This window comes from Archocentrus centrarchus, chromosome 19, assembly GCF_007364275.1.
Source record: "Archocentrus centrarchus isolate MPI-CPG fArcCen1 chromosome 19, fArcCen1, whole genome shotgun sequence".
Taxonomy (NCBI): domain Eukaryota; kingdom Metazoa; phylum Chordata; class Actinopteri; order Cichliformes; family Cichlidae; genus Archocentrus; species Archocentrus centrarchus.
Window position 1 is genome coordinate 14,853,813 of NC_044364.1, and position 22,008 is coordinate 14,875,820.

Sequence of the window (22,008 nt, forward strand, 5' to 3'; positions counted from 1 at the left end):
ACTTTTTTTATAACAACCACCTCAGAACGTACTGTTCCTACACGTGTTTATGTCTTTCAGTTCCTGTCTAACAAAGTACAGTGTATTCCACGCCCACTCGCATGCAGAAATGCAGCATAGCCTCTGGCTGCTTTCCAAAATGCTGCTGTAAACAAAATGTATGCTGTGTACACTATGGCCCCGACAGAAATAACATTTTGGTGTTCTAACATTCTGACCAATCCTCTATGTCTTTAAATGTAATACACAGTTTGTTTTGCCTTTAAACACTTTGCAGAGTATCTTTTGTGATAAATGAATGCTACAGAAATATTATAATAGCAACCCCCTTTCTGTATACACTGCTGCAACACAGATTTATATAGTTTATATGTTGTTTATATGCAGTCATGCAGAGGTGTCACGTAGCTGTTTTTTATTATCTTTTTTACCATGTACACAGCACACTGTGTGTTCCTTGCATCTCTGCGCGCTAGATAAAAAATTCTGATGTAATGCTTGAGCAAAACGGGTGATGTAATGTCCACTGCAACACTGAACCTGCTCGTCCTGGCCTGCATGCTATTAAAATGTAGGCACACATACAGCAAAGCAGTATATATAAATGCTTATATAGGATATTAAACAAAGAAAAAACATGATCATTGCAAGCCCGCACAAGTCCCCTGAAACATATCCATAATACTAGGGTCTGCTATTCATCATCCAACCCCCCTTCTCCTCCTCCTCCTCCTCCTCCTCCTGTTTGTCTTCTCTGCTGGCATGTTACCAGGCAAGAAGAGACGCTAGTGGCGTGCCTCTCTTTTTGATTGGCTGGCTGGGGGAACGGGGGCGTGGCCTCCCACCCAGCATATATAAACATTGTTGCAGGACAGACTGCGGAGCTTGGCAGCTGGTGAGAGAAAGAGAGGAAGGGGAGAAGAAAGAAGTTTCCAGATAGAAGTTGCAGACAATAAGCGTTAATTCTACACACCTTAAACATCGGCAACGATCTTGAACCACGCCACATTTAATAAAGAGTGAGTACAATGTTTTAATTTGCTAGTTTTGCTAGTTTATAGGTAATTTTGATAGTGAAACAGCTTCTAGCTGCAGTCAAATAAAATGTATTCTTTTTGAAAATGTTTGCTGTTCCTATATGTATCAGCAAGCTATACTTAAAATGCCTATCATTTATGTTTAAATTGTTAACGGGAGTAGTTGGGTGCTCATCTGTTGCCTTTGTTTCCTGTGTGGCAGCTGACCGCAGAAGCAGCTGATACCGTTGAATACTGCAGGGAGGACAAACCATGCCTGAACTCTTTGCACATACCGATATCGGCAGCTCACCTCCTTCTCCAGTGGACAGCAGTCCCAGAAGGCTGTCCTGGGGCAAACTGGTTCAGAGACTGACTGATTTCAGCACACCTGCCAGCAACCAGAGTATGGAGGCAGGCTCCAACAACAGCAGCAGGAGTGATCTCTCAGACTCAGGTAAGCACTGCTGCATACATCATCTCTGATCGTTTACTTCTGTATGCGCATTTCAGGTTCTAACCCACTCTCGTGTCTTTCACAGGGTTAGATCTCTCAAATGATTTGCATCCCTTCAACGAGGACCTGTTTTATGACCCAGTGGAGGAGACACTATTGAAAGAAGTCGTAGACCTGATTGCACGAAGTCTGAGAGAAGCCAAAGACACAGATTGCGCCTTAAGATGTACGAAGCTGCTCATTCCAGATAAACTCCTGGAGCACATTGGACAGGAGCTTCTTCATCTGGCAGCTAGTGAGCCCTGTGGTTTAAGAGGGGCTCTCATTGACATTTGCGTGGAACAAGGGGGCATCTGTGAGAGCATGGAGCAGCTATCTGTGGACCCATACCTTGTCCCCACATTTCAGCTGGCTCTGGTGTTGAGACTAGAGTCAGGCGGCCTTTGGCCTAAAATCCAGGGACTTTTTAGCACAAAGTCTTCTTCCACTTCAGTAGTGAGACAAGCTATTAAACTTAGCACTGGTTTCCGTGTTATCAAGAAGAAACTGTATAGTTCTGAAGATCTTGTCATTGAGGAATGTTAATACGAAGGAGTGGTATGTTTTGATGTCGACAAGAGGACAGTTAAAGCTCACAGAAGGGCCTTATTACTGTAACTACATGTATATGATGCATTCTGAAGTATATCTGATGGACTTTGTCATGATATAGCCTATTGTTCCTACTGCTGAACTTTATAGTACCTGGAGCAGGTGCTGCTTCTAGCACTTGCTTACTGAGATTCAGATTTTAAAATGACAAAATGTAACCATCATGCTATATCTGGTGAAGTGGCATTTACAAGTATTGAAGTGCGTACCTCAGTTTCTATTGAAACAATACTATGGCAGCTAGCTATATTGTTAGTTATTGAAATTCATTGTGTTCTTTTTCTTTTTATACGTGACAGTTAACTGAATTGAACACAGACTGATGAAGTGTACATCATGAAAGAGGTTTGTGACATTTATGAAGTATGAAAGGCCTACCCCTCCTTGCCTTGTGCAGTGTTTGTGCAAGCTGCAGCTAAGATTACAAATGTAACTTGATCTTGTATTGTGCAGACCTGTCCTGCTTTCAACTTCAGTTGATATTCAAATACTCAATGCACTTTTTTGTACCTTTGTGGATGCAAATAAATTATTGTTTTCTAACAGTTTCTTTTCTTGTCATTACTTATTAAATGCTTTATATCCAAATGATCCATAGTTGACTTTACTGACAGAGTTATTGGAGATCTGAGAGTGTTGGAAAGCTAATGATGTCTGTGCATGTGTGCACCCATCCTGCAATATGTACAACCACAAACTACTGTAGAACTCTTAACTGCTGCGGTGAGGAATAATGGTTAACTGTATTCCGATGTAGACCAACTGACAGGAATATGAGACACCCATTAAAGCCACAGCATTCACAGTGAGTTTCAAAACTAAAAAAAAAAAAAGTGACTGTCAAATTTGAATAAGTCAAAGTCATGAATCAGAGGTGCAACATCTGCATTCTGCAAAACAGCTGAGTGTGTTTGTGTTGAAAGGATGTCATGTACTTCCTGCCGGGTACATTCTACACGTCACTGAAGAGCTGAACGTGCACGCAGCCATGTCTCCAGTTCTCTGTCTCTGTAAGCCAGCCGGCACACTGTATGCCAAATGTGCTGACTGAGCTTTTGTCTCCCGTTCTGTGCCTGTTCTGTTCAAAGCAGTGAGTCACACTTAACACATTTAAGCGACCATGTTTATTTTCATCTGGAAATTAAAAACATGGTGGGAAAAAAGTGAACAAGATCTGTACGATTTTCTTATCCTCTCTTTATAGTCTATTTCTTCAAGAAATAATACAAAGAATAAGTAGCATACTATAAACTTAAAAAGTGTGACAAAAAAAATGGCTTTTTCCGACAGACTGAGCAAAGACATGGCACTCCCAACCTAGAACCTGTTAAAGTCCCATTTTGTGGGTAGGCACATCTCATTCTCTTGGCATTTATTGTGAAGTTACACTATAATTCTGCCCTTAATACATTTAAAGGAGGTAAAGTGACAGGGACATGTCCTAATGGCTATCTCACACACAGCAGAAGAAGACAAATTTCAGGTGTTCAAGTGTCTAAAAACCCTAGACATCAGTTTTATAATATTACTGCATAGTCTGAGAATGTGCATTTAAAATCAAATCCCCCTCAAACTTTTCTCCACTGAATTACAGCATAAAATTAAGGAGGCAGCATTCAATGTGGCATCCGTTGTATTGCTACATAAATAACATCCATAGGACTACACATAACTTAACTATGGCTGACTTTCATACTACTTTCTCCCAAAAAACAATATAAAGTGGCCTTTCCCAGTACATGGCTTCCATTTAAAACTGGTGCTTGGAGGTTCTCATTCTTAGCATTCATTTTGATGTCTTCCTGTTAAAAGGGAGTTTTTCCTTCCCACTGTCACCAAGTGCTTGCTCATACGGGGTCATTTTCATTGCAATTATTGTAGGGTCTTTACCTTATAATATAAAGCACCTTGAAGTGACTGTTTTTGTGATTTGGCACTATGAAAATAAAACTGAATTGAATTGATTATGGAATGGCTCCCTACGTATTCCTCAGAAGCATTTATTTCATTACAACAATCCTGATTGGTGATCATAACAACCATGTCATACAGAACCACCCACCCTTAAGTAACCTGCAGTAACTTGCAGTCATTATTCAAACACCTCTTCCTGCTTCAGAGTATATTTCAACCTGTGATATAGGCTAGCTAGCTTAACTGGCCACAGACAGGTGTGTTCAATAACTTGTCTGTCGCCAGGCGCTAGCTGCCTAGCTTATCTTGAATAAAGATTGCATAGTAGCATAAGCTATTTAAGGGTGGTTGGTTCTGCCCGACATGGTCATTGCGATCACCAGCCAATCATAATTGGTGTAAAGAGATAAATGCTTTTGAGAAATACACAGGGAGGCACATCTCATAGTAAGACATCGAAACAAATGCTACTCTGAGAACCAGGGTTACAAGAGTAACCTAAAGCTAGGTTTTAAAATCCACAGCTTTTCAGCATGGCAAGCTATTTCAAGTGCCGTTTCCATTCTAAAACAATATATTAACATTATATGTTTTTTTCACATACTAGAATTCCACAGAAATTTAGTTAGTTTGTGTGGTCTGTTTGTTGAAGAGTGGTGCTGGTCTGCTCCTTGAATCATCTTCAGCCTCCAGATTGTAGAAATGTATCTTAATAAATTACTTGTAATCTTTTGTGGTGATTCTGGAAACCTGGGGACAAGAAGAAAATAGAAAACCTTTTTACTTTGTGAAATTCAACAGCTGTTCTCTATAAAATTTGTTTTGAATCGGGATGGGAATAACAGAGTAACCTGCATTATGATGTGCTGCCCATAAAAATGATATACTACAGTATCTGTGTAATTAAAGAAAAAATAGCAGGAATTATGTAGTATTTCACTGCATTGTGCTGGCAGTGTGTGTGTGTGTGGGTATATATATCAAAACTCATATAATAATTTGTGTACTCAGTGTTTAGCCCCATGCCAGTTGGGATAAGCTTCAGCCCTCCTGCAACCCTAAGTTAATCAAGGGGAACTGATACTATATATTGTAATATCACTATTTTTGTACCATCCCTGGTTCCAAAATGAGAAAATATTCATAGTCTGGAGACCTTGCTTTGAATCATGAAACCATTTTCAGCCATGTAATGAAGCTGTGATCTCAGACAACTTGGCGCAGCTTGGTGTGCGAGCCCTCTGTGCTCTTTGGTATAGATCGCTGTCCCCAAAATAGCGAGCTCTGTATAGCATTCCTTCCTCTGCAAGAAACCACATAAAGAATTTACAAATTTGTATTTTAATAATTCTCTCAGAACTGATGATGGCCATCGGGCTAAATTTCAGATACAAGAATAATTTGTTTTCATACTTTGTTGTTTTTCCTTCCAGCAGTTGTTGCGAAGGTTGGAAATGTAATCATCCTCCACTGTCCTCTCCAAATTTTTCAGATTCATACCAGTGAACTCTTTGGAGAACTGCTCCCCCACATAATATGGCACCTTCAAATTCTCCGTCAGCCTCTTCTGTGAGTAACCTGCTGACCTGCGTGACGATAGGCCAGAGTGTGGGAGTGTTATCATATGACAGAATGCAGCACAGATCTTGCACCATCTGTCGCTGTTAACATGAGTCACTACTGACAATGGTTCACAGCAGGGCCAGAAACTACAGACGTATATCTGTAATACAAAGTAAGCTTACAGGGACGGTGACAGCAGCACACACACACACACACACAAGAATATGTCTGTGATTGACTGGAAATAATAGAGGTAGCATCAAATCTGAAGAAGAAACACAACTGTAAATACTTTGAAGGCAAATCTAACATAGCCACGCAACTTCTGCAAAAATTGACTGAAAGTAGCAGTATCATGAAAAAAACCTGGGTTGGATTCTGCTGAGTTTTATGTAATGTGGAGCTAATCTTTTGTCTAAGGCCCTCACTGTTTTGCAGAACAACAGCTAGTTGTGTTACTTTAGATCCTTTTTTTGGACTGGAGCTCAGAACAGGGATCACACTCACGGCCTGAAGCTGAGGCTGTAGGAGGGGCTGTTGACCATTATCTGACTGAGAGCTGACACAATAACCAGGATGAGGATGGGCATGACTTGCACAAAGAGGGCGAGACCTCCCTGCAGAAAAACACATTACAGACACGCACACATTGCACACAAACAAGAGAAACCTCAGCAGGTAAAATGGCAGATAACTAAATGTCTCCTCCTGCTGGTAAATGTAGTAAACTACCTTATTTGCAGGTCTGCATTTTAATTGCAAGTATCAAACTTACATCCTGATGTCGCTCTCTTCTCTCCCGCCTTTGGTAACGCATCCGTCCATTATTGTACACGTGAGCATTACCTAGATTGATTTAACACATTTAGCAGTTAGTAAACACAGCATAAAAAGATATATTTGCAAAGAAAATACTGTATCTCACATGCATTCTATGGAAACGCCAAACAATGACACTAACTTGATGGATAACCTCCTCCAAAGAACATATTAAAGAGCTCTTCAGGTGAAATATCTGGCTCAAAGTTTCCACTGTCTGGGCCGTGTCTTCTTTCTTCTTCGCATCGATCGTACTGTCTCCTTTTGTTAACATTGCTCAGAACAGCGTACGCACTGCCGATAGCTGTTGGAAAGTAAAAATATGAAAATGTTTTAAGATGGTTTCTGTAAGCGCGATATTAGCCTCTGATGAGTTTGGTTCATGTTTTACCTTTAAATGCTTCTGTTGCGCCTGGAGCGTGATTCTTGTCTGGATGGAATTTCAAAGCCAGTTTCCTGTATGATCTCTTCAGTTCGTCCTCTGAGGCATCTTTCTGGACCCCGAGAATTTCATAGAAGTCTTTACACTGTTTTATCCTGCGTAGAGAACACATAATTGCAAATTTCAATCACAACGTGACAACGCAAAATATGTCCAGATCACAGTTGATAAACCCATAAAGTAAAGCGTTTACTCTAACTGACAGCATGTTTACAGGATCAGCTGTCTTATGTACCTTCTCACAGCTTCTAGCTGATCGGCCGTGTAGGATTTTGTGGAGTCGACAGGCTTATCTTCAGGTCTGGTGTGCTCATTCCTGTTCTGCCGCTCTCGAGGCCCCGATGCCCCACTGACGTCTGAGTGCCTATCTTGTCTGGGTGTAAATCCATTCTTTGCTATTACATCCAGCAATACTAGAAGATATGTTCAAAGATATTCAATCACATATCCAACAACAGCTAAAGGGCAGAGAACAAACTGTAACTACCTCTAGCAATCACAAAATGAGACATAGGTTTTGCTCTATATGCTTCTGGAATTTGTTTTCCTGCTTGTGGCCCTATTAAATCTGGAATATATAAACAATGGACTCAAATTCAGATTACAATAAGAAAGATCTTCCAAGATCACGGCAGATCATGCTACCAGTTGCTCAACATATATTTGTGTAAAGAGCTACTTTTGCCTGCTCCTTTATTCGCGTTGAAGATTTTTATGGCAGATGCCATTCCAGATGCAACCCCCGAAGGACCTGCATCTCTTCCTGGTCTTGAGACAGGAATGGTTTGCTTGTTAGGCAAATATGTGAACCACTACACCATGATCCGTGTAATCAATGTTAAAAATCACTTGTTCTAAGCACTTGAACCAGGCTCATTTTAAAAATGATCATTAGAAAATTAAAAGTCAGTATTTCATCAAACATCATAACCAAAATAAAAATCAACGACACCTGCTTTCTTTTCTTTTTTGCAGGTTTTCTGTGGTTGCAGTTTTAGTACGTTTTATATAATGTGTGGTGGGTCATGGTCTTACTCATATCTGGTATGCAAGATGCAAGAACCGGTTGGGCACAAACACAGTGCTGTGAAAAAGTATTTGTCCCCTTCCTGATTTCTTAGTTTTAGATAAAGATAACCTGAGTAAATACAAAATGCAGTTTTTAAATGATGATTTCATTTATTAAGAGAATAAAAGCTATCCAATCCTACCTGGCCCTGTATGAAAAAGTAATTGCTCCTAAACCTAATGGCTGGTTGTGCCACCCTTGGCAGCAAGAACTGCAATCAAGCATTTGTGATAACTGACAATGAGTCTTTCACATCACTGTGGAGGAATTTTGGCCCACTCTTCTTTGCAGAATTGGTTTCATTCAGCCACGCTGCAGGGTTTTTGAGCATGAACTGCCTGTTTAAGGTCACGCCAAAGCATCTCAATCAGATAAGTCCAGGCTTTGACTAGGACACTACAAAACCTTTTTTAAAGTCCTTCAGAGTGGACTTGATAGTGTGTTTCGGATCATCCTGCTGGATAACTCGAGTTCACTTAAGCTTCAGGTCACAAACTGATGGCTGGATAGAGGCAAGTAGACTACATGGAGCACAACTGTGTTGGAACATAAAAATATGACCTTTTTTTGCATTCTTTGCGGCGTCCTAATCAGACACGGATTCAGTGGTCCTTGTTTCTGCAGTCTGATGATTTGACAGCCGACACATTAAAGGCCATGATAATGTGGTTGGCCAGGTCCTGAAGCAGCAAAGCAGTCCTAGATCATCACATAACCAATAACATCTTTGACTGCTGGTATGATGTTCTTTTTATCTTTTAGCCTACTTCACTTTGTCATACAGGTTCTATTTAAGTGATTTCTTGATTCGAGGGATCTGGCAGTAATCAGGCCTGGCTGTGGCTGGTGAACTTGAACTTGGCTTTCTAAAAAAATGTGGTTAAGCACAGTTAATTCATGATTTAACAAGGGGGACAATTACATTTTCACATAGAGCCAGGTAGCTTTGGATATTTTTCCCTTAAAAAATGAAATCATCATTTGAAAAACCACATTTTGTGTTTATTTGGGCTATCTTTGACTAATATTAACATTTGTTTGGTGATAAGAAACGTGTGACAAATATGCAAAAAAAAAAATAAAAAAATAGGAAGCGGGCAAATGCTTTTTCACAACATTGTAAAATATGTTGTGTTTCTTCGCATGCATGCCTATAATTACCACTTTTCTGTGTATTTCTGCAATTATTTGGTATGGAGCTGGAGGTGAAGCATATAGGAATGCTACCTATGTTGTAAAATAAAAATTTAAAAATGATGGGAAAGTAGCATTTACTGATCTTGGACAGCTAGGACTTATTGTGTTCTTCTCCCACTCTTGTCTTGTCAACCTACATCCAATGCTTAGCGTTCAATTATAAAAGCAAACGAAAGCACTGCTGACACTATTGGAAGATTAGCTTTAGATTAACAGTACAAAAAAGCCAGCTAGCTGGAATGCTATCAGAGGCCCGTGCTACATGCGCTGCTCGTCAGGGGTGCAGGTGATGCTGCAGGTTGTAGAGATGGTGATGATGATGATGCGGACATTCGCAGCTGAATATGCGCGCCCCCCCATTTTGGCTTACCTTTGGCTTTCTCTGTCGGAAAGAGTCTCTGCGCCTTCTCCAGGAACCTCTGCGCCTTGTCCGGCTGTTGGTTGGTTAACGCAGCCGCTGCAATGTCAATGCAGCGCTCCGCTTCATCCCTGTTTACTTCCATCGCAGCAGGCATCAGCAGCAACTAACTGGACCAGAAGTAAATAGAGGCGCCTTGTGATGACGCCGGATGGATGCAGAAGAAGAAAAAAATGTCAGTCAGTCCGTCGGTGATATGCATTTGTCAGTGTGGAGGCAGTTTTTTTTTTTCTGCTGCTGGATATTTTAGATTTTAGTAATAAGTGAGCCCTGTTTGCAAAAAATGAAGTGTCGATTTGTCTGCGCCTCCTCATTTCTCCATTAGATGGCGACAAATCGCTATGTTTTCGAATGTAGGTCAAGAGGGTGAACACCCATTGGTGTGTTCATCCATCCATCCAAAACATCCATCCATTTTCTTCTGTTCGTCCGTCTAAATATGGGCCGCGTGATCCTTAATTTGGTCATGCAGTCTTTATCAGTGTCTATTTTGCAGCATAGTTAAAGCTCTTTTTGACAGGGTTACGCAAACAACCTGTTCAACTTTCATTAGTGTTCACAGAGACACAATTGGTTAAATATTATTTATGGTGCTCAACGTGCTATATTATTACTTGAAAGTTTATATCTTACAATTAAATGTCTATAGGGAGGAGGATGACGTAACAGAACCAGCATCCTATTTTTCCTACGTGGGTGAAGGACGGAGGGGAGGGGGGCTCTGCTGCCGGGGTTTTTGGGTACAGTAACTTGTTTTGTTCTACTTGCATCGTTAACACTGTGCATGTGTTTCAATCCACGCGTGAGTGGAAAGGGAAAACGGCTGTACGGTTCAATTTTGTGCGTGTCTAGACAGAAACAAGAGCTGCTGGTCTCCAGGGGTGGTAAATATACATCTGGCAAGCCGGAGAATGAATAAAAGGTGAACAGCAGATAAACAAACAGCCAATCAGAGCCCGAGCTAGAGGCGACAAGCGAGCGCTCATTGGTTGGTCACACCACGAGCTCCAGCTTTCATTGCGGTGCTATCACTCTCCCTTTTCTGGGTTACTGTAATTTTGGGTCAAGCGGACTATCTTCGTTTATCTCATTTTTGCTCTTCTGCTTGTATTTGGTAAGTTATTTGGTTATTTTGCAACCATTTTATCTCCCACAGGTGTTTCATCAGTGTTTCTGCCGCGTTGGTACGCCAGCTATATAAGTCAACATCATCGCTACCATCTTCCTCCTCTTCCTCAACAGCGCCAACCAGCAGCACCCGATAGCCTGCCGGGGCTAGCCAGCGCAAAATTAATTAACATATTAACAAAACAGCCTCCATTACACAAAAGCGGCGAGGCGACTGATTTCTCTCCTCTTTGCAGCTCACAGCATCACAGCACCGCTGCCACAATGACGGAGGCGGAGGCGTTGGAGAACAAGCAGCAGCAGAGCACGTCCAGCAACTGGGATGCTCCTCCAGAGAGCGCCGTAGAAGACGCGTTTGATACCACTTACAAAGAGAAAGAAGGCCCCAAACCTCCCCGGATCATCGTATGGAGAAATGTCATATCGATGAGTCTGTTGCACACAGGAGCCCTGTACGGCTTGTTCCTCATCCCTTCAGCATCTCGTTTGACCTTGCTTTGGAGTAAGTGGGGGGAAAAAATATACCTGTTAGCTTTTTTTTTTTTTTTTTTTTTTTTTTTTTTTATGGGTGTTGTGACCTTTTTTTTTTTTTTTTTTTTTTTTTTGTGCCAGTCATATTTGCCAATGAAATCTACAGCTTTTATATCAGCCTTGGGTTTTCCCATCACTGGTGAATGCAAATGTGGCTGCATAGATGTGTGATCCTCCCAGCATCCTGCATGCGTGGAGGATTATAGACCAGGCATATACTCACCAGAGATTAAATGTCACAGCATGCGTCTTCAAGCTGTGTAGTGTCAGGAAAAACCAACTTAATATCAGGTTTTAAATATAAATGCAATGTAAACTAATTAAGAATAGATAATTAACATATATTTCACTTTATTGAAACATGTTTAAATTTGTAATTTTGGCTAGAAATTTTGCAGGAAATTTATTCAATCCTGAAGAGCCTTTCGGAAGAAATTGATAAATATCCTGCCTTCTGTGAAAAGGAAGGATCATAAACTATACTGTGGCAAACAAATACTGTAGTGCATTAATAATTGATGCTGTTTGGGGGGGTTATATGCTAGATAATCGGTCTTGTGATGTATCACTTGTTGCTGAATCTCCTTCCCAGCCCTAACAATAACAGTGCAATTGTGCAGAAAATAATGCACAAACACTGCTCTGTGCAGCATCTGTGCAACAAAGTACTCTTGACATGAGCAGATAAGTAGGTCAAATTAATTTGCTCATGTGTTTCTTTCCACAGCTGCACTTTGTTTTTTGATAAGTGCTTTAGGAGTCACTGCAGGAGCGCATCGCCTGTGGAGTCACAGGTCCTACAAGGCTACATTACCTTTAAGGATTTTCCTCGGTGTTGCTAACTCCATGGCCTTTCAGGCAAGTAAAATGGACCGTTCTGCTGACACACATCTTTTTAGTATACAAACACATACTTATGACCTGGAGCCAGAATCATAGCGGTTCTTGTTTCACTATAAATACCGTGCTGTGTCAACACTGTGCATAATCTTTGTCTTAATTTCAAATCACAGAATGATATCTTTGAATGGGCTCGAGACCACAGGGTTCACCACAAATATTCGGAAACAGACGCTGATCCTCACAACGCTGTCCGTGGCTTCTTCTTTGCTCACATTGGCTGGCTGCTGGTGCGCAAACACCCTGACGTGATTGAGAAAGGACGCAAGCTGGAGCTCACTGACCTCCTGGCAGACAAAGTTGTCATGTTTCAGAGGAAGTAAGTGGCATGATTCAATGATTGCATTCCCACCGCATCTAATAGCTAAATATCAACTTAAATGTATCCAATCATTTAAAAAAAAAAAAAAGTTGCACTGGGAGGTAGTGTGGGTAGTAAACACAGCAGGACTGCAGTATTTTAATTTTCTATAAATAAATGTCTGAGCGCTGCTCTGGAGATGCTTTCATAATTGCAGGTTGTGTTAGTCATTCTGGTTTAACAAGGTAACAATTACTAATGTAAGATTCACAGAGGGCATGCGTGAATGAAAAATAGGTTAGTGTGTGTGTGTGTGTGTGTGTGTGTAAAAGTGAGCATTTCCTTATCAGGCAAGCAGAGCTTTAATGTTCAATTTCTTTTTATTGTTTACTGAGTAAACAGTTTTATTCTTTCTGCTGACGGCCTTCATTATCTCCTCAACAGGTATTACAAGCTGTCTGTGCTGCTCATGTGCTTTTTCGTCCCATCATTCGTGCCTTGGTACCTGTGGGGCGAGTCTCTGTGGGTGGCCTACTTCGTCCCAACTCTGCTCAGGTACACCTTGGTGCTGAATGCTACCTGGTTGGTCAACAGCGCCGCCCATATGTGGGGAAACAGGCCCTATGACATGAACATCAACCCCAGAGAGAACAAGTTTGTCACTTTCAGTGCTATAGGTATGAGCAACACACCAACACATGCTCATTGCAGAAATTACACACCAGAATGTACAGCACAGTCCAGTGAACGCTTGTACTGGGATATTTGGAAATTGTAAAAGTATTTATGATGTAAAATTGAAGAAAAGACAGATTTTTGATATACATCAATGTAATTTTTTAAATTTGGTATATTGCCACCTATACATAAAATGTCATTACATTTTACAAGACTGCTTAGAGATGTATGTCCTCATGTTGCTTTCATTTGACTGCACAGTGGCTTCAAGTGTGCAGTAAAAGTCAAATGATCAAATTATGCTTAAACAAATGTGCTAACCAGTGATTATCATCTCTCTCTCCCTATAGCTTGTGTTCTGTCCTGCCTCTCTATGCTCTTCGTTTTTGTTCTCTTTTCCCTCGCCTCATAAACGGTCGCGGCACGTGGCTGCCCCTCACCGAGCCTGGTTCTTCCTGTAAAAAGCGATTTATTTATTTATTTATTCATTTTTTTTCCTTCCCACCGTCGCCCAGAGCGTGCTTATAGGGGATCATCTGATTGTCGGGAATTTTTCCCCTGAATAGTGCAGGATCGTTCCTTTGCAGTATAAAGCTCCTCGAAGCAACCATTTTCTGTGATTTGGCGCTACATAAATACACTTGAATTGAATTGAAACAAATGAGCAACTTTTACAGCCGATGTAAAGATTTAATTTACCTAATGTGCTAAAGGGTGGAAAAAATGTTTCAAATCAAAGATATATATATATATATATATATATACTTTATTTAAATCTATTTTTATTAATGATTTTTGCCTGATTACCACTCTGTACACCTCCCCTTTTATTATGCATACACCTTGATCAACCAGTAGGAGTCAGCAGTGCAGCTACAAAGAGCACCCAATAGATACATCAAAAGACCTGCATATTCTAAGATGGCACCGAGCTATTCATCCCAGTGAAAGTTGCAACTGAGAGTTGAGTGCTGTTCAGAAAGAGCCTAATTTGCCAGCTGTGTGTTTTGTAAAGATTATGCATGGGCAAAAGTCTTTGTTGGTCTGTATACCAACACCACAGCTCGTCATTGTTCCTGGAGTTCCTCCTGAATTATTTATTTTAGGGATGAACTTGATGTGAAATTCTGGGAAGATGCTGATGAATTTGGAGAATTCAAATATTTTGTTTGTATTCTTTATTCTCCTTTAAATAACTTTTTTAAAAGCTGTCAGTGCTTCCACTAGGTTTGAGCATTTAGACAGTGCAAAATCAAATTAATGCAACACTAAATGTAACTTTATAAGGCCAAGGTAAAAATTATCTTAGAACTTAAAGCTAAGAAATGCATTATGCAGAATTTATCTATATAAAACTGTACAAACGCACATTTGTCAGAGTGAATCCAGAGGTCCTAAAATCACTAGGCCAAAGATATGTGGTTGCAAAACAAGTTTTTGCTTGCAGAAGAAAATGTTTAACATTGTAACCAGATGAGTTTACTAGGAGACAGATTCCACACAGACAAGTGTTATTTGCATTAGCCGGCTGGATAAAGTCTAAAAGAGGTAAAGATAAAGGGTATCATAACCATTATTATCAGCTTTTTTTGGTAATCCCCAGATTTCTTCATCAGACTGTGTTACATTCCCATAAAAGGAGCCTTTCATTCATTATTAACTGAACAAGGGCTGCCTACTGAACTCAAGCCAAACAGGTCACAGAGTAATAATAATAGCACTACTGGCTGAAAAAATTATTCATATCAGCAGGTTATTGAATTTCCTCTGGTGGACAAACCATGTAACATCAACACTCATAACATGGTTGAAGGGTGTGTCTGCCATCACTTCTTTACTTTTAAAATTTTAATTTATCAGCAAATGGCTAATATTGGCGATTTATATGTCGGTTCCTTAGATTAATAATTTTCAAAGCTGTGCTTTGTTTGGCTGCAGCATTAGTAGTCAAAAAGAGGATTTATGCTGAATGCTTTCTTTTTGCTTCGTCGTAAGCCGGCAAACAAGCGCTAAAAGTCAAAGACTATTTGGCAAGTGAGAGATGTGGGATTATAAATACTGCAGGGAATGGTTAGTGAGTGGAAAGGAGCGAAGGGGAGCTCAGGTGACATTACAAGTGGGAAAAGCAGGCAGGTGGGAGCAGCGGTAATGACATCACAGTCAGTGGAAACAAATCAACCAAAGCTTGTGACAACACTACAGGCTGGACTGTAAACACATTTCCCAGCAGTAAAACTGTTGAAGGATCTAATTTTTTCTTTTTTTTTTTTTTAAATGCTAAAAGACTTGTGTAATTTTTATACCAAATATCAAACATGTTTATTGTAAAGGATACAAATGCAAAGTTTGACATTGATTTTAACAATCTACATAGGAACATTAAAAAAAAAAAAAAATCCATTCATACTTAAGTTTTGTTTTATGAATTATTCATTCCTTTTTCCTGTGCTTTACAGGTGAGGGATTTCACAACTATCACCACTCATTCCCGTATGACTATGCAACCAGCGAGTTTGGCTGCAAGTTGAACCTTACTACTTGTTTCATCGACTTCATGTGTTTCTTGGGCCTGGCCAAGGACCGCAAGAGAGTGTCCCGCGAGATGGTCCAGGCGCGGATACAGCGCACCGGAGACGGAAGCCATCGCAGTGGCTAAGGTTGCTAAAACTGTGGTCAGCTTCAAGGCAAAACAACCAATAAGAAGAAGCTTAACAGTCCTTTGACAGCTATACATTTCTCATTCTCTGAGGATAAAAATCAGCTTCATAAGGGCCTTGACCACATTTTTGCTTGTTTTTGTGGTTTTTGTAGCTGTAACTAATCAAATTGTTCAAGATGGAAAAAAAAAAAAAAAGATATTTCAGATTTGAAGTAGATACATTTTAAAAGCCACCTCCATTCTCCGCTGTTTTGCCACTTTGGTGTGCATTCTTCATGCAAGATCAGTTATGTAGCCGATCATTTTTATCTAAGTATGAATTAATTAATCATTCAAAACTGACAAGAAGTGGAGCACTTAACTGTGGAGTAACATTTTAACTATTAAGGTACATTACTGATTGGAGAGTGTTGCCTTTATTGTAGTTTACAGCAAGTTTTTTAACTGTTCTCATATATAAATTCCAATTCTGAGCAGTTTAGATTTGGAACGAAAGGGTTGAGAGGTCATGTTTGTTTTGCTTTTTGCAAAAGAAAAAAAAAATGCCTGCTTTAATGAAATACACCAAATGAGAGGGGGCTGAGGGAACCCAGACCTTCTTATTAGCCTAACCATTCTGACAACCAGTAAGCCAAAACTGTATAGAGCCTGCAGAGTGCAACAGTGTGGTTGCCTTTAGCAGAAATTCCACACTGGATATTGAGAAAAGTTCAAGCACTTAGACAAAGATTAACTGTGCAATAATTGGACAGAGTTTTCCCGCGATAATGTAGAGAACTCGTTTAACATTAGAATGAAACTGCTGCTTAATGTAAGCAGTTAACGAGAAATGTAATTTTACCTTAGAAAGCTTAAAAGCTTAACTGATTTTGTGGGTGCTGGATGAATACATCATTAGTGCCAAGAGTGTGTCAAATGACAACATCTTTACAACCATCTCCGTGGTCCACTATAGCACACTAAGTCGCCTCTTTGCGTAACATGATTGTGGGTTTTTTTTTTTTTTTCTTTCTTTTAACATTGTGGCATGAGCTGCGTTTGCTTAACAGATTTTATCCAACCCATGTGACTATTTTGTCCTTAAACATCTGCAGCATAGAGCTCCTTGGTAGGTGTAGCAGCCAGTCATGTGACAGTTCTGGTATTACAAAACAACATGTCACCCATGCATGGCGATATACTGTAGTAGGTGTTGTAGTGAGGTGTTGTGTCGGTGACTGCGAAGGCAGAACTGCGTCTGTTCTTGTAACGTGCTGTGGAGCTGCATCGCTTCAGACCATCGGAACTGTTGGCGCCGCGTTGATTACTGAAACAGGGTCTGGTTTCCCTTTGATGTGCTACAAAGGTCATTGTTATTTCAGAATTTTAGGTGCATCAGTGTTCATGTTAAGCTTTGATTCTGATGTGTGGAATGCTTAGATTATTTATGTGTTTAATTCTTTTCTTATTGACTTAAAAATAACAACAAAAAAAACCCATTGTTCTAACCTGATAAAGGTATTTCTGCATTCCAATATTTGGCAGATTGCCTCGTAAAATATATGTTTAAAAAAAATCTCAAACTGGAGCAATTGTTCATTTTTTAAAGAGTCAGGATCCAACCTAATGCCTTATGACTTGCATCCATTCCTTCGCTTCCTGTCAGTTGAGTCAAAAAGGTTCAAGTACTGCAAAACAGATTTGACTTCTGAGTTCCATGTTTGCACTGGCTGGAACGTTGTTTTTCTCCTAAAACCATGTTTAATTTCAGGCAAACGTAGCTTTACAACAGTATGGTACTGTACATGCAAACAGAGGGTAAGGTTAAAGCATAAAAGAGCCCGATACAAAATTAACAGCTGGCGAGAATGATAAATTGTGAGATTTAAATCTGCAGTGCGACACTTTTGTCTCCCACTTATGGCAGTGAGACCAATTACTCAGAGTCCTAGCCGCTGATCACTTCTTTCTTTTTTCAAGTTGTGATCCTTCCCATGAATGCATCTTTGTATCGATGCCGTGGCAAACCTGTCGTTGCTGGTTGACAAAAGCGGGAAGACTCCCAGTGTAAAACAGAGCAGCCATTAAAGCACGATTAAATCAGAAACTGCATGAAAGGGGAGCTGGGTGGAAGTGGGTTGCCAAGTGGCTTGTTGAGGAAACAGCAACAGAAAAGTGACTTAGACATCCATATATTTGTAAATTAGATGTGTAGAAGTGGATCATCTTGATTTGGGCTGCCTGATATTTAAAGCTTTGGTTTAACTAAACATAAAAAGATTGACCTGGTAGGCTTACCCAGCTCTGTGAATGTAGAGGATGCTCGTTTGCGTGCAAAGGTCTCGCTCTCTGGCTTTAACTTGCAATGGGCCCTGATGGACGGATCTCGCCAGCTCGTCTCAACCCATTCTCAGCCTAAAAATCTGAAACAAAGGTGCTGTCATGAGGAATCTTAACATCATTAGAGCGCTTACCAAACCATTATATACTAGTAAAACAACGCCGCCTATCCAGAGCACCAAAATCAGCATTTTCCTAATGAGAGAAAAAGGGGATTATCTGTTTTCAGTCTGATAATGTCTACTGTATTAAATTCTGAAATAAATTCACAATATTTTCAATACACTTGTAATTCCATTAACAGTTGTTTCTCGTTTATTTCTGTTTTCACTTCCTGTGTCTTTGCGTTTCATGATTCAAAATAAATCTGCACTGTGCATGCTAAACATTTAGAGTATTTCCATGAGATGTCTTGGTTTACACATAGCCAGTTATTGTTTTCAGAATGTTTTTTTTTTTTTTTTTTTTTTTTTAGTTTGTGTCTAGAACAAAACTAAAGACATGTATGATTTCTAAGCATTGATTAGATATTTTAATTTTGCTTTTAAGAACAGCAAGCCGCCTGGACAGAAGAAGCATTCAATTTTGATTAAGTAAGGACGTCTTAAGGGAGACCTGCTTGTTGTTCAATTTAACTCCGATTACTGCAGTATGTCCTTACATTCAGTGGAAGAAATCTTTAGATCCTTTACTAAAGAAACAGAGCAATAAATATAAAAATACCCCATTATAATTTTAAATGTCCAGTTCAATTCAATTTTATTTATATAGCAACAAATCACAACAAACAGTCACCACAAGCTGCTTTATATTGTTGCATAAAGACCCTACAATAATACAGAGGAAACCCAACAGTCCAAACGACCCCCTATGAGCAAGCATTTGGTGACAGTGGGAAGGAAAAACTCCCTTTTAACAGGAAGAAACCAGGTTCAGGGAGGGGCAGTCATCTGCTGAGGGGAGAGAGACAGGACAAAAGATGCTGTGGAAGAGATCCACAGATTAATAATAATTAATGATTAAATACAGAGTGAAGTGTAAACAGAGTAAATAAGGTGAATGAAAAGAAACAGCGCACTATGGGAACCTCCCAGCAGCCTAGGCCTATTGCAGCATAACTAAGGGGTGGTTCAGGGTCATCTTATCCAGCCCTAAGTATAAGCTTTATCATAAAGGAAAGTTTTAATCCTAATCTTAAAAATAGAGAGGGTGTGTCTACTGAATCCAAATTGGGAGCTGCTTCCACAGAAGAGGGGCTTGAAAGCTGAAGGCTCTGCCTCCCATTCTACTCTTAATTATCCCAGGAACCACAAGCAAGCCAGCCGTCTGAGAGCGAAGTGCTCTGTTGGGGTGATATTGTACTATGAGGTCTTTAAGATAAGATGGGGCCTGATTATTCAAGACCTTGTATGTGAGAAGAAGAATTTTAAATTCCATTCTAGATTTAACAGGGAGCCAATGAAGAGAAGCCAAATTGGGAGAAATCTGCTCTCTCTTTCTAGTCCCTGTCAGTACTCTCGCTGCAGCATTTTGGATCAGCTGAAGGATTTTCAGGAAACTTTTAGGACAGCCTGATAATAATGAATTAGAATAGTCCAGCCTTGAAGTAATAAATGCATGAATTAACTTTTCAGCATCACTCTGAGACAGGATTTTATGATGTTTTATGGTATAAATTTAATTTTTTTTTTAAATCTGTATTGTACTACTGGCTGTGGAAATAATTGCCCCCTTGGGGATAATAAAGATCTTTGAATTGAATTGATGTTTCTAATTTTAGAAATATTGCACAAGTGCAAAAAAAAGCGGTCCTACATATTTGTTTAATAAGTGCACTGAAGGACATATCCTGGTCAAAAATGACTCCAAGATTTCTCACAGTGTTACTGGAGGCCAAAGTAATGCCATCCAGAGTAAGTATCTGGTTTGAAGCCACGTTTCTAAGATTTGTGGGGTCGAGCACAAGAACTTCAGTTTTAGCTGAATTTAGAAGCAGGAAATTAGAGGTCATCCAGGCCTTTATTTTTCTTTAAGACATTGCTGCAGTTTAACTAATTGATGTGCGTCATCTGGCTTCATGGATAGATAAAGCTGGGTATCACCTGCATAACAATGAAAATGTATGCAATGCTTTCTAATAATACTGCCTAAGGGAAGCATGTATAATGTAAATAAAATTGGTCGTAGCACAGAACCCTGTGGAACTCCATAATTAACCTTAGTGTGTGAAGAAGACTCCCCATTTATATGAACAAATCAGAGTCTATTAAATATGAATATGAACCACTGCAGCGCAGTACCTTTAATACCTATGGCATGCTGTAATCTGTGTAATAAAATGTTATGGTCAACAGTATCAAAAGCTGCACTGAGGTCCAACAGGACATGTACAGATATGAGTCCACTGTCAGAGGGCCTGAGAAGATCATTTCTAGCCTTCACTAATGTTGTTTCTGTACTGTGATGAATACTGAAAACTGACTGAAACTCTTCAAATAAACGAGTCCTTTGCAGGTAATCAGCTGTTTTACAACTACTCTTTCAAGAATCTTTGAGAGAAAAGGAAGGTTGGAGATTGGCCTATAATTAGCTAAGACAGCTGAGTCAAGTGATGGCTTTTTAAGTAGCGGTTTAATTACAGCCACCTTGAAGGCCTGTGGTACATAGTGAACTAATAAAGACAGATTGATCATATTTAAGATTGAAGCATCAATAAATGGAAGGACTTCTTTGAGCAGTCTAGTAGGAATGGGGTCTACTAAATATGTTGATGATTTGGAGGAAGTAACTGTTGAAGTTAACTCTGAAAGATCAGTTGGAGTGAGAGAGTCTAGTGTTACTTAAGTACTCATGGAAGAAATTTGGTCTCAACAATCTGGATTCCACCTCCAAAGGGAGTAATTACTGCTTTCCTCTCTTTCAAGTTATTGAAAATTTTGTATTTTGTGAGATTACTAAAAAGCACTGGGCTCTTTCATTCAAATCTTTTAGATGCCTAATAGACCAATTATTTGATAGTCAAGAACACAAAATCAGATTTATCAAGAGGGAAAAATGGTAGCTACAAATTATTCTCATATTTTCATCTCAATCTGTTCAGTAACTATCAGAAACGAGTGGTTATACAGTGCTGTAAAAAAGTATTTGCCCATTCCTAATTTCTTAGGGTTTTTTTTTTTGCATATTTGTCACACTTAACATTCTTCACATCGATCCAAACCTACCTGGCTCTGTATAAAAAAGTAATTACCCTTTAAACCCAATAACTGGTTGTGCCACCCTTGGCAGCAGGATCTCCAATCAAGCATTTGTGATAACTTGCAATGACTTTCACATCACTGTGGAGGAATTTTGCTTTTGCTTATGCTTCAGTGGGAAATCTGATGTGCACTTCCCTAGAAATGTAACTACGCATTGTGATAGGCCTGTTCAGCACCGTTGATCTTTGTCGCAGCCCCAGACAGGTAAGTTCTTGATTCAACAGGCCTGGCGGTGATCAGGCCAGGGTGTGGTTAGTGAAATTGAACTCAGCTTTCCCCCCAAAAATGACGTTACTCACAGTTAATTCATGATTTAACAAGGGGGACGGTTACTTTTTCACATAAAGCTGGGTAGGTTTGGATAGATTTTTCCCTCATCATTTAAAAGCTGCATTTTATATTTACTTGGATTATCTTAGTTTAATATATAACTTGTATGTATAAATTGATATTTATATAATTGTGGCTTCAAAGTGGCTTTAGTAATGTCATATTTCATACGTGTGTGTGTGTGTGTGTGTGTGTGTGTGTGTGTGTGTGTGTGTGTGTGTGTGTGTGTGTGTGAGAGGAGCCAGCTGGATTGATTTGGGGGATGTTATGTTCCTGGCTGCCTTTGGCCTTCTGTGGTAAAGAACTTATGGAGTGTTCTGCTGACATAAGTGTTCATGTCAAATTTAATTCCTCTA

At 39.7% G+C, this 22,008-nt stretch overlaps 3 protein-coding genes across 3 annotated transcripts; 2 read left to right on the top strand and 1 right to left on the bottom strand.

Moving 5' to 3' along the window:
- The first annotated feature begins 879 nt into the window (after positions 1 to 879).
- On the top strand, positions 880 to 2,669 carry ddit4 (DNA-damage-inducible transcript 4). The gene is made up of 3 exons (XM_030754714.1): positions 880 to 1,019; positions 1,240 to 1,473; positions 1,559 to 2,669. The coding sequence occupies exons 2-3, from the start codon at positions 1,290 to 1,292 to the stop codon at positions 2,056 to 2,058; spliced, it is 684 nt and encodes a 227-aa protein (XP_030610574.1). The 5' UTR covers positions 880 to 1,019; positions 1,240 to 1,289; the 3' UTR covers positions 2,059 to 2,669.
- A 564-nt stretch (positions 2,670 to 3,233) lies between these two features.
- Positions 3,234 to 9,845, bottom strand: dnajb12b (DnaJ heat shock protein family (Hsp40) member B12b). Its single transcript, XM_030754924.1, has 9 exons — positions 9,499 to 9,845; positions 7,098 to 7,275; positions 6,812 to 6,957; positions 6,563 to 6,724; positions 6,377 to 6,447; positions 6,109 to 6,218; positions 5,452 to 5,624; positions 5,195 to 5,341; positions 3,234 to 4,788 (listed from the first exon to the last, which is right to left on the bottom strand). Exons 1-8 carry the CDS (start codon positions 9,641 to 9,643, stop codon positions 5,220 to 5,222), a joined length of 1,107 nt encoding a protein of 368 aa, XP_030610784.1. The 5' UTR covers positions 9,644 to 9,845; the 3' UTR covers positions 3,234 to 4,788; positions 5,195 to 5,219.
- Positions 9,846 to 10,507: 662 nt separating this feature from the next.
- On the top strand, positions 10,508 to 18,363 carry scd (stearoyl-CoA desaturase (delta-9-desaturase)). The gene is made up of 6 exons (XM_030754498.1): positions 10,508 to 10,660; positions 10,911 to 11,176; positions 11,933 to 12,063; positions 12,219 to 12,424; positions 12,851 to 13,083; positions 15,541 to 18,363. Exons 2-6 carry the CDS (start codon positions 10,939 to 10,941, stop codon positions 15,738 to 15,740), a joined length of 1,008 nt encoding a protein of 335 aa, XP_030610358.1. The 5' UTR covers positions 10,508 to 10,660; positions 10,911 to 10,938; the 3' UTR covers positions 15,741 to 18,363.
- The last annotated feature ends 3,645 nt before the right edge of the window (positions 18,364 to 22,008 follow it).

Bases quoted from the DNA above. Each gene is read 5' to 3' on its own strand.
- scd (XM_030754498.1), top strand. From the start codon at position 10,939: ATGACGGAGGCGGAGGCGTTGGAGAACAAGCAGCAGCAGAGCACGTCC. The intron at 11,177-11,932 runs GTAAGTGGGGGG...TTCTTTCCACAG, and splicing joins TCGTTTGACCTTGCTTTGGA to CTGCACTTTGTTTTTTGATA. The intron at 13,084-15,540 runs GTATGAGCAACA...TGTGCTTTACAG, and splicing joins TGTCACTTTCAGTGCTATAG to GTGAGGGATTTCACAACTAT.
- dnajb12b (XM_030754924.1), bottom strand. From the start codon at position 9,643: ATGCCTGCTGCGATGGAAGTAAACAGGGATGAAGCGGAGCGCTGCATT. The intron at 7,276-9,498 runs GTAAGCCAAAAT...CATATCTTCTAG, and splicing joins TCCGACAGAGAAAGCCAAAG to TATTGCTGGATGTAATAGCA. The intron at 6,448-6,562 runs GTTAGTGTCATT...AAATCAATCTAG, and splicing joins TGGAGGAGGTTATCCATCAA to GTAATGCTCACGTGTACAAT.
- ddit4 (XM_030754714.1), top strand. From the start codon at position 1,290: ATGCCTGAACTCTTTGCACATACCGATATCGGCAGCTCACCTCCTTCT. The intron at 1,474-1,558 runs GTAAGCACTGCT...TGTCTTTCACAG, and splicing joins GAGTGATCTCTCAGACTCAG to GGTTAGATCTCTCAAATGAT.